The following is a 13,688-nucleotide window of genomic DNA, read 5'->3' as shown; positions in this document are numbered from 1 at the left end:
ATTTACATGTGTGTGTGTTTAAAAATCTTTTCATTTTGTCGGTGAATTATCGTGATTTCTCAACGGTTAAGCAATGCTTAAAACACTGCAATAATCCCAAGGAAGCATGCACTATATTGAATATTAGATTATAGGCCAAAGCCCCAAAATACACAACAATCCCGCAGTGCTCGCCGATTGACCGTGATAAGTAACTTTCACACACCCTTGAGGAAGAAAGCATCCATCCGTTCTAGTGGGCGTCATAAATAAGCTAAATCTTTGCACATACAGCTTCTGTTTGAGCAAACACGATACGCGGGCATTGTTTGCGTGTTACACTGCCGGACCAGATAACCAGGCTTTTGGTCTCGTTCGACAAATGCATTTGGTAGTTGCGACTTTCAAGGTGTAACATAAGGAACCTTTCTGGAAGCACCATTGTCACTAGACAGCGTGAAACATGGAATCCACCAACAGTGCTCGGAACCAATATTTGGCCACGTTCTGTCGTAAGTGGCTGCGAAGGAGACTATTAGGATAATTTGTCACTTACTGTGAACACAATTCCAGTGAACCTTTTATCGATAAGCTATGGTCTATGCTGTGGTTGGACATCCCCCTCGCTGCCAATTCTACAATCAACGGACTCACCGCTACCCAGTGGCCCAATTTCATCGGATGAAGCATCATGGATTGGTGCGTTCCTGTGTATTGGAGGCTTTGTGGGGAATATCGTATCCGGATGGATGGCCGATCGATTTGGACGCAAGCTGACGGCCTGCCTAGCAGCAATTCCACAAATTGTAATACACGTGCCTATGCATAAGTGGATGTTTTCCAATTCATCAATCATGATTCGATTGTTCTAGATTGCGTGGGTCTTGGTCTTGGTTGCGGATAATGTTTATTATTTGATGGGAATGCGTTTTCTGCTGGGATTCTCCGGAGGAGTTTCCTTCATGATTATTCCAATGTTCATCGCGGAAATTGCCGAGGACAGGTGAGAATATGGGAAGGTTAATGTAGCAACCAATGATTTTTGAGTATAATTTTTCAATTCTCTAGAATTCGAGGCTTGTTGGGATCCACTCTAGTTTTTTCATGCAACATGGGCATTTTATTGATGTATATCCTTGGCGGTAGTCTATCCTACGCAAACATCCCGTGGATACCTCTTGTTTTCCCGATTGTTTTTTTGACAGGATTCCTTCGCATACCGGATACGCCTTTCTACTTGATGAGGAAAAACGATTACGTTGTAAGAATCTAATCAACCACCAACATGACTTCATAATCATAATCTTTCCTTGGATTCCAGGAATCAGAAAACTCCCTCCGATTCTACCGAGGGTATCGTCCTGGAACGCAGCACGTTTCCAGCGAGTTTAAAATGGAGCTGGTAAAACTGAAGGACGCTTTTGGTGACGAAAATCAAACTTTACAGGATGAGAAAATAACGTGGGGTGATCTTAGTGAGCGAAACCGATACGGATTGATTTTTTTTTTTCGTAACAGTGTAGAATAAACCAAGAACCATTTTCTCTGCATTCCCAGTTTCCTCCCACGCCAGGAAAGCATTTCTAATTGGCATCAGTCTGATGGCACTGAATCAATTTTGCGGGTGTTTTGCAATGCTCAACTACACAGCTTCAATTTTCAACGAGTCCGGGTCAACGCTGTCCGCCAACACGTCCGCCATTGTGATTGGCTCGATACAGATGGTGGGGTCGTACTTTTCAACGATGCTGGTCGAACGCGCGGGACGGAAGGTAAGCGTATTGTTTGATATGGTTTCCAAATCTTATTACAGTGGAACTCGGGCGTCAATCAGTCATTGAACATTTTCGAATTATTCTATCAATTTCATTTGAAGTCGGTGACAAAATTGATAGACGATTATCGCAAAACAAAACGAAACCTGTACACCATTCAATATTTAAATGCGATTTTCAACAGCATTTTGCTGAAATACTTCTTTTCTAGTCTGCGGATTTAATATGTATTCATTCCATGAAGTTTCATAACAGTTTGTTACATACTACGGTACCTTTTCGAGTTGCGTATCAGATCTAACACCGATCAATTTTATGATAATTTCACGCTTAGGGATTACTTATTCATATTGCTACATTATTTTACCACTTGATTCTGGCACGTCGAATTTGATCTTGATTTTGGCAATCAAAAAACAACTAAGTAGAACATCCAATCAGATTTAACTTTGAAAATTTGACAGTAGCACTGGCTCGATTGTTGCGATTGTTTGCACATAGTTTAAATGGGAATATGTAAATTATTTGGAGTGTAACAATGCTCCGCGCCCTAGTTTATGCCAATGCCTTCCGTACTAACATAATCCTTAGATTCCCGTGACATTTATGAGAGCATTTTACTTATGTCATACTAGCATTCCTAACCCAACCAGCAGCAGTTGTAGGAACGTGATCAGGACAATTATCTTCCGTTGAAGAGAAAAATATTTCTAATTCGAAGAGAAATTACACAGTTCGAAAAAGTAGTGTAAATTTCTGTTCAATATGATGCACATAAATGGAGCGTCACATATCATATACGTTTACATTACATATCATGTAAAGTTCTGACACATTTCATGCAATGTAGCAAATATTGTATACAAAAGACCATCTTTGTAAACAACATTGTTTTCAAGTTGCTCGGTTGCGTGAAATAAAATACAAGTCTAAGTGAAAGAATGTTTAGTATTTTGTGACAGAATATCAGCTTTAATAGCATGTTGCGGTTGTCAATAGCATTTCTTTCCCCCTGAAATTTAGCGATAGCAATTAATTACAAATTATTATCTGTCCAGTAATGGATAACCCAAGCAAAACGGCTTGTCATAAAGAAGTTAAAAATACTTTTCAATGACTCACGCAAATAATCAATAATACTATACAATATACATCATTTAATACATTTATGAAACCTAAAAAGCGCAAGACGCGGAGCTTATAAAACTAAATAATGGTCTTATAACATGCTTTGAGAACATCATAAAAACCATCGGCAAAAAATTTAAGAAAAAAATCAGCTTGGGATTCGAACACTGGTCCTTAACGTGGTAGACTAACTTCCTAACTAGACCAACTCCGCTTGATAAAAGCTTTATTATAAGTATCTATCATGTTCTTTCCAATGGCATGACAATTATATTCTGGTGCAACACGCCTTCGATCCGTCATAAAGACTTTTTGTAAGCAGCAAAGCGTACATTGAATTGCCAGAGTGTTATTTAAAAGTATTTTCAACTTCTTATGAGACAACCTGTATTGTATTAATTTAAGAGATGTCATAAAAAAGTGTTTTCAACTTTCTTTAAAACAAACCTCCGAAAACCTCATAAGGAACTGTCAATCACTGCGTGATGGCGCCGTCAATGTCCACGGATAAAAATTTACTGCCGCCATGGCGTCTAAGCGCAAAAGACAAAGGCGATCTTCCATTTTATTTCTGGCCAATGCAACACAAATATCGAGATTACAGCGCTTGCAGAGTTAAATAATGCTTTTGATTTTGAGATGTAATAGATTCACTTCCTCAACTTTGATGTTAGACGCCTTACAATGGTTGTCGGTGAAGCAAAGAATTGTATATTTGACTATGATGGTCATTTTTAAAGTAGTTAACGGTTTGCTGCCTCAATATTTGTGCGATCAAATTGAAAGAGGAAGTGACTTTCATAGATATAGGGTTTTTGATCTAATTTCCGTCCTACTAAGCACAACCCGCGCTTTACCTCTCTTTTCTGAACGAATTTAAACAAAAAATGGAATATTTTTGTCAAAGATGACTTGAAAATTTATTCACCTTTCCATACGTACCGTTGGATTTGATAAAGAGTCACAAATTGATGAGATATTGTCTAAAATCTAACACTGCTTCTTGATTCTAAATTCGTTCTACGAGTTTCAATTCCGTCCAAACGCATTGAAACGCCATTAGATTTCCTTCGTCCTACGGATAAACGGAGAAAAAGGGGATGCGCTAGGAGCGCTTCTTTTGTTTTGAGAACAATGAGTGTAAATATGCATGCAATGCGCTCTAATAGGATTTATGTTGTAGCTAATGAACTAACGCATCGGAACAAACGTATTATTGTTTTGTGCATTGTGAAATCATTGATATTATTGATGATTTCTGCTCGATAGAACGGAAATGGGCGATTACGACGAAGTAGCGCTCTTCCCTAATACTAGAAACGCGGTCAAAATAAGAACACCATTTCTTGACTTGTGCTTCACAAATTCATTATATTATAAAGGAATAAATGTTTTCAATTCGATGCCTAGACATATCAAACGTTCAGCAGCAGTTACAGAATTTAAAAGAAACTGCATTTCACACGTTAAAACTGTCTTTTGAACAGTTATCCAGTGATTTTTTTTATGAGGTGGGACCATCATCATCATCATCATCATCTATTGATCCCCCTTCTGATGAAATTAATTTGAGCAATCAATTAGATTAGCTCACGGAGATCCATCATCCAGGAAAAATTCTAGTAAACTTTCCCGGCTTAATTCAAAGAAGGAAAAGATTATCCTTATTGTGATAACAACTTCCGATCTCCATTCTCTTCGCACGGAACTTTTGAACTTCGTGAAATTTTAGTTTTCACCACAAATTGTCCGTCGGGGTGAATGCCGTGTATTCGCTGAAACCTGGGACGGATTCAAATGTCTTCTTAAGTATCTTACTGAGAAGCAGCATAAATTTGAATTCAAATCAAATTCAAATCTCCGCGTACATCGTACGAGTTAGGCAAAAGGTGTGCGTTTGGCTTTGTACTGTCGCATTAATGGCCCTTCGCTCATTTTCAACTTCTATTCAATTTTCATACTGCCGTACTCTAATGAAACTATCCAACTACCCTCTTCTACACCCAACCGGGGGATGTAAGACTCGCTTACAATTATGTGGGATTCATCATCAGAGGATGTTAGTGGAGACCGGATTCAATGCAAGAAAATTGGAGACCGAAAAATGTAGAGTGTATTAGTGAGGTAAATTAGTTATGTCGAAAAAATAGAAAACAGACTGCCGACTGGACTCGAACCACGAACGTTACCGATTATCAGACCTGTGCTTTCTCCACTGCTCTCTCCATGCTTTTGAACATGAAGAGCCTAAAAGCAAACATGAAGCTCTCATTTTCTCGCATACTCGACTTCGTATGCTTTTTCTGCTGGAGAGATTCGAGGCAAGTGTGTGCGTCGTTGTACAATGTTCTACAATGTGCGTCGTTCTACAAGCTTACTGGTATAGTCGAAAGCGTAGATAGAACATGAAATAAAAAAGACAAAAAACCATTACATCGCCTGCATGGTCAATTTCTAACATTCGTTGCGATGTTCATGAACAGAGGATGATAGGAAACGGAACTAACATTCATTGCAATAGATTTTTGGTTTGCGTGACATCTCGTTCTAACCGACTGGTACAAATTCCTCCTCTGTTAACAACGGTCAGCGAGGAACAAATTCTATATTCGTACCCGTAGGTACAAATTTCACCCCTGCTTCAAATTTGTCATCTATACCTACTCCCCTCGCTGCTAACAATGTTCAGCGAGTTAATGGAGCTACCTATGCTGCTTTGCAGCGGGTAGAAGTTAAAATACTAGCCAACGTAATTTTAACGGAAATTTGAAAATTTTTACTAATGAAGCATTACTGATCCTTAAATGGATTTTTAACCGAAATCATTAATTGACATGATTACTGATATGCTTCAATCAAACTCCATGTTTGATGCTATTCAAACTGGAGTAAAATTTGCGAACAAAATTGTCATGACTATGAAATTCAGTAATGGATTTTAAATCAATAAATATTTTAAATTGGAATGCTCGACCTCTTAAAGATAATGAAGACGAGCCATTTAACTTTTTGAGAGTTCATAATGTGCATATTGCCGTTATAACTGAAAAGTTCTCTTAACCTGACCATAAGGTTAAAAGGGACGCAAATTATTTAATTTATAGAAATGATCGTCTTTATGGACCCTGTGGTGGCGTTGCCATCATTGTTCATAGACGAATCAAGCATAAAATTATTTCTTCATTTGAAACCAAAGTTTTTGAAACCTTGGCAGTTGCTGTTGATAACAAAATTTGGACAACTTACGTTTATAGCTGCCTATTTGACATTCCAATGCGTAGGCCAGCAAAAGAATTTTCTCAAGGGTGACCTTCAGAAACTTACCCATCATAGGTCTAAATTCTTCATTATTGGTGATTTTAATGCAAAACACCGCTCATGGAATAATGCCCAAAGCAATTTCAATGGTAATATTCTGTTTACTGATTGCTCTGCAGGTTATTACACTATTTAATATCCAAACAGCCCAACATGCTTTTCTTCAGCAAGAAATCCCTCAACTTTTGATTTGATCTTTACTGATTCATGACAACTTTGTAGCCAATTGGTTACCCATGCTAACTTCGGTTCTGATCACCTTCCAGTAACTTTTGAAATATCCCAAGAAATAATTTCTAATCTGAACAGCTCTAATTTCAATTACTATAAAGCTGATTGGGAGCAATATCGAACATTTATGGAATATAACTTCTATCTGAACATTCCTTTGCAAACCAAAGATGACATTAATTATGCTCTTGAATCTCTGACTACTTCTATAGATGAAGCAAGAGCTGCCTCAGTACCATAATGCGAGGTTAAATTCGATTCAATCATAATAGACGACGATGTTCAGTTCTTGATCCGTTTTCAAAATGTCCGTAGGAGACAATATCAAAGAACACGCTATACTGCCATGAAAGTTACCTGGCGGGATTTGCAAAAACAAATTAAAAAGCGATTCTCTGCCCTGAGGAACAAAACTTTTGAAAATAATGTTTCTAAATTAGAGTTTCAAAATATGAAAGCTCCAGGTGATGATGGAATTTTCTATATCCTCATCAAAAAACTCCCAGAGAGTCTTTTCTCTTAAAATTATTTAACAGATGTTTCCATTTGGCATACTTTCCTGATAAATGAAAAAAGGCAAAAGTTGTTCCAATTTTGAAGCCGGATAAAAATCCAGTTGAAGCTTCTAGCTACCGTCCAATAAGTTTGCTGTCATCAATAAGTAAACATTTTGAAAAGATAATTTTCAATAGAATGACGCTTCACATCAATACGAACTCAATTTTTGCAGATGAGCAGTTTGGATTTCGCCATGGGCATTCAACTACTCATCAACTGTTAAGAGTTACCAATTTAATTCGTTCAAACAAATCTGAAGGCCACTCAACTGGAGTTGCTCTTCTAGACATAGAAAAAGCATTCGACAGTGTTTGGCATGAAGGTTTGATTGCTAAATTGAAAAAGTTTAATTTTCCACTTTATATTATGAAATTAGTTCAAAATTATTTAACTTACAGAACTCTGCAGGTAAATTATCAAAATTTCAAATCTGATCTATATCCTGTTAGAGCAGGAGTTCCTCAGGGTAGCATTTTTGTGCCTTTATTGTATAACATTTTCACTTCGGACCTCCCTGATTTGCCTCAGGGTTGCCACAAATCTTTGTTCGCTGATGACAAAGGCATTTCCGCTAAAGGAAGAAGCCTTCGTGTTATCTGCAGCAGACTGCAGAAAAGTTTTGATATTTTCTCTTCTTATTTACAAAAATGGAAGATTTCGCCCAACGCGTCCTAAACCCAACTTATAATATTTCCACATAAGCCTAGAGCTTCCTTTATGAAAACCTAGTAGTAGTCACATAGTCACTATGAACGGAGCCTAAGAGATGAACTAGCCTAAGGCTAAAAATCTCTAAAATAAAGAAAGAAAAAAATACTATGAACGGAGTTCCAATTTCCTGGTCAAACCAAGTGAAATATCTTGGATTGGTACTTGACCAAAAATTAAATTTTAATGATCACATTGAGGGCATTCAAGCCAAATGTAGCAAATATATAAAATGTTTGTATCCTCTTATAAACAGCAAATCCAAGCTTTGCCTGACGAATAAACTTCTAATATTTAAACAAGTTTTTAGACCGGCCATGCTTTGCGCTGTACCAATATGATCTAGTTGTTGCACTACCAGGAAAAAAGCACTTCTAAGGATTCAGAACAAAGTTCTGAAGATGATTTTGAAGTTGCCTCCCTGGTACAGTACTACCGAGGCACATAGAAATAATTAATAATTTCAGGCAAAAATCGTTGCAATCCTCAATTGCAACGATTAATTCCCTTTATACTTAGATAAGATTTAGTTTTAGTTTTTACTTTTAAGATTTCAATTGTTATACTGACATGCAGGTTAAAAAAACCTGTTTAAAAAACTGAATTGCCAAGGCAGGAACAATGTAAAAACGCTTAGATATATATCATAACAGTTAAGGCTGGTAAGTTACTGTAGTAACTGGAGCACCTAGGTTAAAATGAAATGTAATTTATTTTGAATTTGGAACAAATAAAGAGTTCAAAAAAAGAGAATCGACAGAAGAAAATGAAAACAATGTCTACGTATTCCAAGTTCGACTAGGCACGCGTGACTGTGTAAGTTACAAACAAACCTGGCAAAATTAAACGAAAGCTGTTGGGCTCACTCACCAACATACTCACATAAGCTAGCAAAGCAGCAACTGCTTCAAAACGAGCACAAATGAGTGTCGTGATTGTCGGGAATGACCAAATCGGTGATGGATCAACACCGAGGACGACATTCACCAGTTGCTTTATACTTATTTCGTCAACTTGATGGATGGTCATGGAGAGTGCTTCGTCATGTACTAAGCGTTATTACCATCTGCTGTTCGACGATCGTGATTGTGATAGGTCGCAACTCTGCTTAGTTCCACTACGACGCTTGCTTTTATCCTACCGATCGATAGTATGCTACTCACGGAAACGTTTTAGAACACTGCACACCGTCGAGTTAGCCAATTTCAACGACTTCGCGAATTTTGAACCTTACCACGCCGGATTTTCCAAGTGGGAGTCTAAAATTATTTTCGGTTCGCGACTTTCATCAAGTATAACATATTTGAAACAAAATGAATCGTGACGAACTTATATTATCTGGAAGACATTTTTCGTGAGCCTTATACGAAGGGTAAATCTGAGTAACATTGCATTGCCTTGTTTTGTTACGCAGTATTGTCCATTGGTCCTTGGAAAAGTTCCCATCGATAAATATCGACAGACCTTCATCTTCAGTCATAGATTAAGCCACATCTTCTGCAGGGTAAGCCAGTTCCTCGTTTGTTCCAGAATCTGTCAGAACTTTTAACCTGCGTCTCTTGTTCGGTCTATTCCGTTCATTTTAAGAAAAGTGGTGTATTTTGGCTTTGACAGCATTGTACATCAAAATGACTTCGATAAAAGTTGTTGGTGTCTTCAGAAAAGTTATGGATTTTCATAATATCTATATATATATATATATATATATTTCGCTATCATAACATAGCGTACTGATAAAATATGAATACAATATTAAATAACTCGAAAAACCTGTTTTAAGGTAGTCTGGAGAGAAAATCCGCAATACATCATTTATTTTCAGCCATAGAAAATGTGTGCCTCCAACAAAGTTTCTTAAAATATCTAGTTCTACAACTTTACTGTAGACGTAATACGTCTATCTCATTTACGTAAATTAGATTTTCTAAGTGTAATACCCCCTTAATAAAAAAATCGATGTTTATTTCAAAAAAAGCGGATCACTATTCCAAACAACTTCGCCGAAGAAACATACCCTCAAAAACGTAAATGGACATGAGGAAAGACTTTTGACCGTCTTTTTTCAGAACGGCCCCACTGTGCGCCGCCGGGATGTTCTGAGGCATACCATCTCTGATCACGCCGGGAAGTAAAGCCGTTGGTCCCCGGTTCATGAGTCGATGGGTCGATAGGTAGAGTCCAGGTGTGGGAGCTGCCTCCCTGACGTCGGTAGCATTGGTACTCAGCACGAAATCAAGATCTACGGAAAACAAATCAATGAAAAAAAAGTAGCTGCTGTTAAAGCATTCAAACTACCAACGTCTGATACCGAAGAATTCTATTTATATCGGTCATATCTGAACAGATGTTTCAACTATTCATAAAAAAAACCACCCAATCCCCAAGCTTTGAAAATTTTGAAACAATCTGTTTAACCTGAAAATGTTTTGAATTTAAATGGGATAGTTTTTTTTTTACGTTGGAAATATGAGACTTAATTATCGACATGAATCAGTGTGGCCACTATTTTAGATATTTAACACCGAATTAGATGCAACGGCAAATGACTATCGGGATGGATCCTACAGACGATTTCATGATTCCAATTTCTTTCAGCTTTTGTTGATGGTCTCCGCCACAGGCATCGGTCTAGGGTTGGCTATCTTTGCGGGATTTTCGTATGCCAAATATGTCGGTCTCGACGTAGAATCATTTACCTGGCTGCCACTGGTGTGCTTTTCATTTGTAATCTTCATCGGATCGGTGGGCGTCCTGACGTTGCCATTTCTCGTCCTGGCCGAAGTGATGCCGCAAAAGGTACGGAACGATGCAGCATTCATTTAATCCATTTATTTAACGAGGCATTTCGAAAACCTCAACTGTTACGTGTGACCGTTTCACATGGCACTAATTGAGTATTGTTCTTTTCATGGTACATGGCGTTGCATCACATGGATGTGTAGATCAAAGGATTCGCAATCAGTTTCTGCATGGGAATTTTGTGGATTTTTGCTTTCCTTGCAATTAAGGTAAGTGATATAATCAACGGTTAAGTGAACATGGTGAAGAGCTTTGAGTGTGGTGGTTTATTTCCTTTAAATCCCGTTATAATTGCTTATCTTTTAACAGATACGCGTATTTCGTCTAGTACTTGCAGACTTCATCAGTGCCAAGTGCCAACAAGTGGTGTTGGCACTTGGCACTGATGAAGTCTGCAAGTAAAAAGAAATACGCGGATCTGTTAAAACATAAGCAATTAAAACGGAATTTAAAGGAAATAAACCAACACACTCCAAGCTTTTCATAAAGGGATTCCATTCAGAGGTTAGACAAATATAAAAGATTGAATATGGTGTACTTTTTCCTTAATTGGGCATTAATTTATTTGGTTTTATAAGTAACTAGCTGAGTGTGCCCGGTCTTGCTCGGGATTCAATATTAGCTTGAGTTTATGCGCCGATTTAAAAAAAAGGCATGCTATATTGTATGTAGCCCCCCCCCCCCCTATTATCTAAGGGGCTACCCCCTATGATTATCTCCTTATACCCCCACACTCGCCCCCACATGCCTAATTTGGTTCCATTTGCTTGATTAGTTCTCGAGTTATGCAGAAATTTCTGTTTCATTTGTATGAGAGCCCCCCCCCCTTACAGAAGGGGGAGGGGTCTCGAACCATCATAAGAACCTTCCACGGCCCAAAAACCCATGTATACAAAGTTTCACGCCAATCGGTTCAGTAGTTTCCGAGTCTATGAGGGTCAGACAGACAGACAGACAGACAGACAGACAGACAGACAGACAGACAGACAGACAGACAGACAGACAGACAGACAGACAGACAGACAGACAGACAGACAGACAGACAGACAGACAGACAGACAGACAGACAGACAGACAGACAGACAGACAGACAGACAGACAGACAGACAGACAGACAGACAGACAGACAGACAGACAGACAGACAGACAGACAGACAGACAGACAGACAGACAGACAGACAGACAGACAGACAGACAGACAGACAGACAGACAGACAGACAGACAGACAGACAGACAGACAGACAGACAGACAGACAGACAGACAGACAGACAGACAGACAGACAGACAGACAGACAGACAGACAGACAGACAGACAGACAGACAGACAGACAGACAGACAGACAGACAGACAGACAGACAGACAGACAGACAGACAGACAGACAGACAGACAGACAGACAGACAGACAGACAGACAGACAGACAGACAGACAGACAGACAGACAGACAGACAGACAGACAGACAGACAGACAGACAGACAGACAGACAGACAGACAGACAGACAGACAGACAGACAGACAGACAGACAGACAGATAGGTAAGAGTTAGAGACAAGAGTTTTTTGTCAAATCTTTATTCATTCTTGCTTTACAACTGGGATTTTTTTCAAGTCCAAAAATCCAAAATGGCGTCCAATATGGCGGCTGCCCGGCGGGTACTTCCCAAAACTGCGAGCAGCCTAGAGGTCGCAAATCGTCACCTAGAAAGAAAATCGGCTCAGTTTCTTGAAGAGTATAGTTCAGAGAATGGAATGAACTAGAATCTTTGAAAAATCTCAAAATTTGACAAAATGGCGGGCATTTGAAAAAAAAAGTCATTTACCTAGTTACCGCCATTTTGTCAAAAAATTATTCTTGGATTGGTGATATTTTTTTCTAATATGTTCAGGAAAGTCAAAACGTGCAAAAAATATATTTCCGTGGCGGTAAGCTTCGCGTTAAGTGAAATTGTATTAGGTTGCCCAAATTGTTCACATGTTCAGGGAAACTATTGCCTAATTTTTCACGCTCAGGGGTTCTAATTATTTCAGGTTCTTTTATTGTAAAGTTTTCCTTGCTTACCAACAATTGGAAACAAATTTTTCAAGACCAGCTGCATACTTTATCCCTTATTCTCCATCCAGCAAAGTTTGAAAAGTGCAACATTTTCTCCCGTCTCTGTGGAAAATATTGTAACACGATTTTCCCTTTTGCAGTACTTTTCGACGCTGTTCGACGTGCTCGGCATGCACGGCACGATGCTGCTGTTCTCGGTTTGTTCTCTCGGCGGAGCACTGTTCGTGGCATTCATGGTCCCGGAGACGAAGGGGAAAAGCCTTGAAGCCATCGCCAAATTGATGAGCTAAGAATGCAGGAAAACGCAGCAGCTGTTATAACCCAAACTTAGTTAAATAAAAAATTATTAATAAAGCAACAAAAAGATTGTTTTGGTGCGAGTTTATGTATGTTTTAAGGAGTAAGTTTACAGATAGTTAAATGGTTTGTTGTAGAAAATATGCACCCTGGATGAAAGAACAAAAGGAGTACGGTGTTAATAAAGCATTTGGAAGACATGGATGCTTTCATACAGAAATGAAACCAGATGCCCTAAATAGCGAGATATTATCCACAGATTCTACACGTCTGGCTTAAGACTGGGTGTTAGCTCATGTATTTAATATAAAAAAAAACTTGAATTCATCCACCTTTGATGAGATCTGACCGTCCTTACCTAATTAAATTCTGACTAAATTACTCAAGTTCGTATTCGGGGAAGGGAAGTAAAACAATATTTGAATCCGCGCGTCCTCCTATATAAGAGAGGATTAATAATTTCCATTTAATTCCACTACCATATTTGCCTATCCCTGCCGTATTTCGTCTACAATGTGCAGACTTCTTCAGTGTCTCTTACTAATACTTGACTATTAGTACACGCAAACCAAAAATTTATTACAATGAATGTGACTGCCATTTCCTATCATCCTCTGTTCATGAACATCGCAGCGAATGTTAGAAGTTGATCTTTTGCTTATAACATTACGCACCATCGATTTCAAGATCGCTTATGCTACTATTGACCGTGAAGAGCTATGGAAGATTATAGACGAGAACGGTTTTCTTGGGAAGCTGACCAGACTGATCAGGGCTACGATGGATGGTGTACACTCGTTTGAAACTCGCAAAGGACTTCGACAAAGAGATGGTCTTTCA

At 38.5% G+C, this 13,688-nt stretch overlaps 1 protein-coding gene across 1 annotated transcript; it reads left to right on the top strand.

Moving 5' to 3' along the window:
* Positions 1 to 396: 396 nt before the first annotated feature.
* LOC135706137 (facilitated trehalose transporter Tret1-like) lies at positions 397 to 12,915 on the top strand. The gene is made up of 9 exons (XM_065228073.1): positions 397 to 491; positions 553 to 785; positions 852 to 982; positions 1,048 to 1,240; positions 1,301 to 1,454; positions 1,537 to 1,751; positions 10,293 to 10,493; positions 10,640 to 10,705; positions 12,692 to 12,915. The coding sequence occupies exons 1-9, from the start codon at positions 443 to 445 to the stop codon at positions 12,839 to 12,841; spliced, it is 1,392 nt and encodes a 463-aa protein (XP_065084145.1). The 5' UTR covers positions 397 to 442; the 3' UTR covers positions 12,842 to 12,915.
* The last annotated feature ends 773 nt before the right edge of the window (positions 12,916 to 13,688 follow it).

This window comes from Ochlerotatus camptorhynchus, unplaced genomic scaffold (assembly GCF_037179485.1).
Source record: "Ochlerotatus camptorhynchus isolate MF236.1 unplaced genomic scaffold, CSIRO-AGI_Acam_v1.1 ptg000001l, whole genome shotgun sequence".
Classification (NCBI taxonomy): domain Eukaryota; kingdom Metazoa; phylum Arthropoda; class Insecta; order Diptera; family Culicidae; genus Ochlerotatus; species Ochlerotatus camptorhynchus.
The sequence above is the reverse complement of the archived record's forward strand: the minus strand, read 5'-3'. Positions and strand labels throughout refer to the sequence as shown.

Excerpts from the sequence above, each read along its gene's own strand:
- LOC135706137 (XM_065228073.1), top strand. The coding sequence starts at position 443 with ATGGAATCCACCAACAGTGCTCGGAACCAATATTTGGCCACGTTCTGT. Across the intron at positions 1,752-10,292 it reads TCGAACGCGCGGGACGGAAG|CTTTTGTTGATGGTCTCCGC; the intron begins GTAAGCGTATTG and ends AATTTCTTTCAG. Across the intron at positions 10,494-10,639 it reads CCGAAGTGATGCCGCAAAAG|ATCAAAGGATTCGCAATCAG; the intron begins GTACGGAACGAT and ends ATGGATGTGTAG.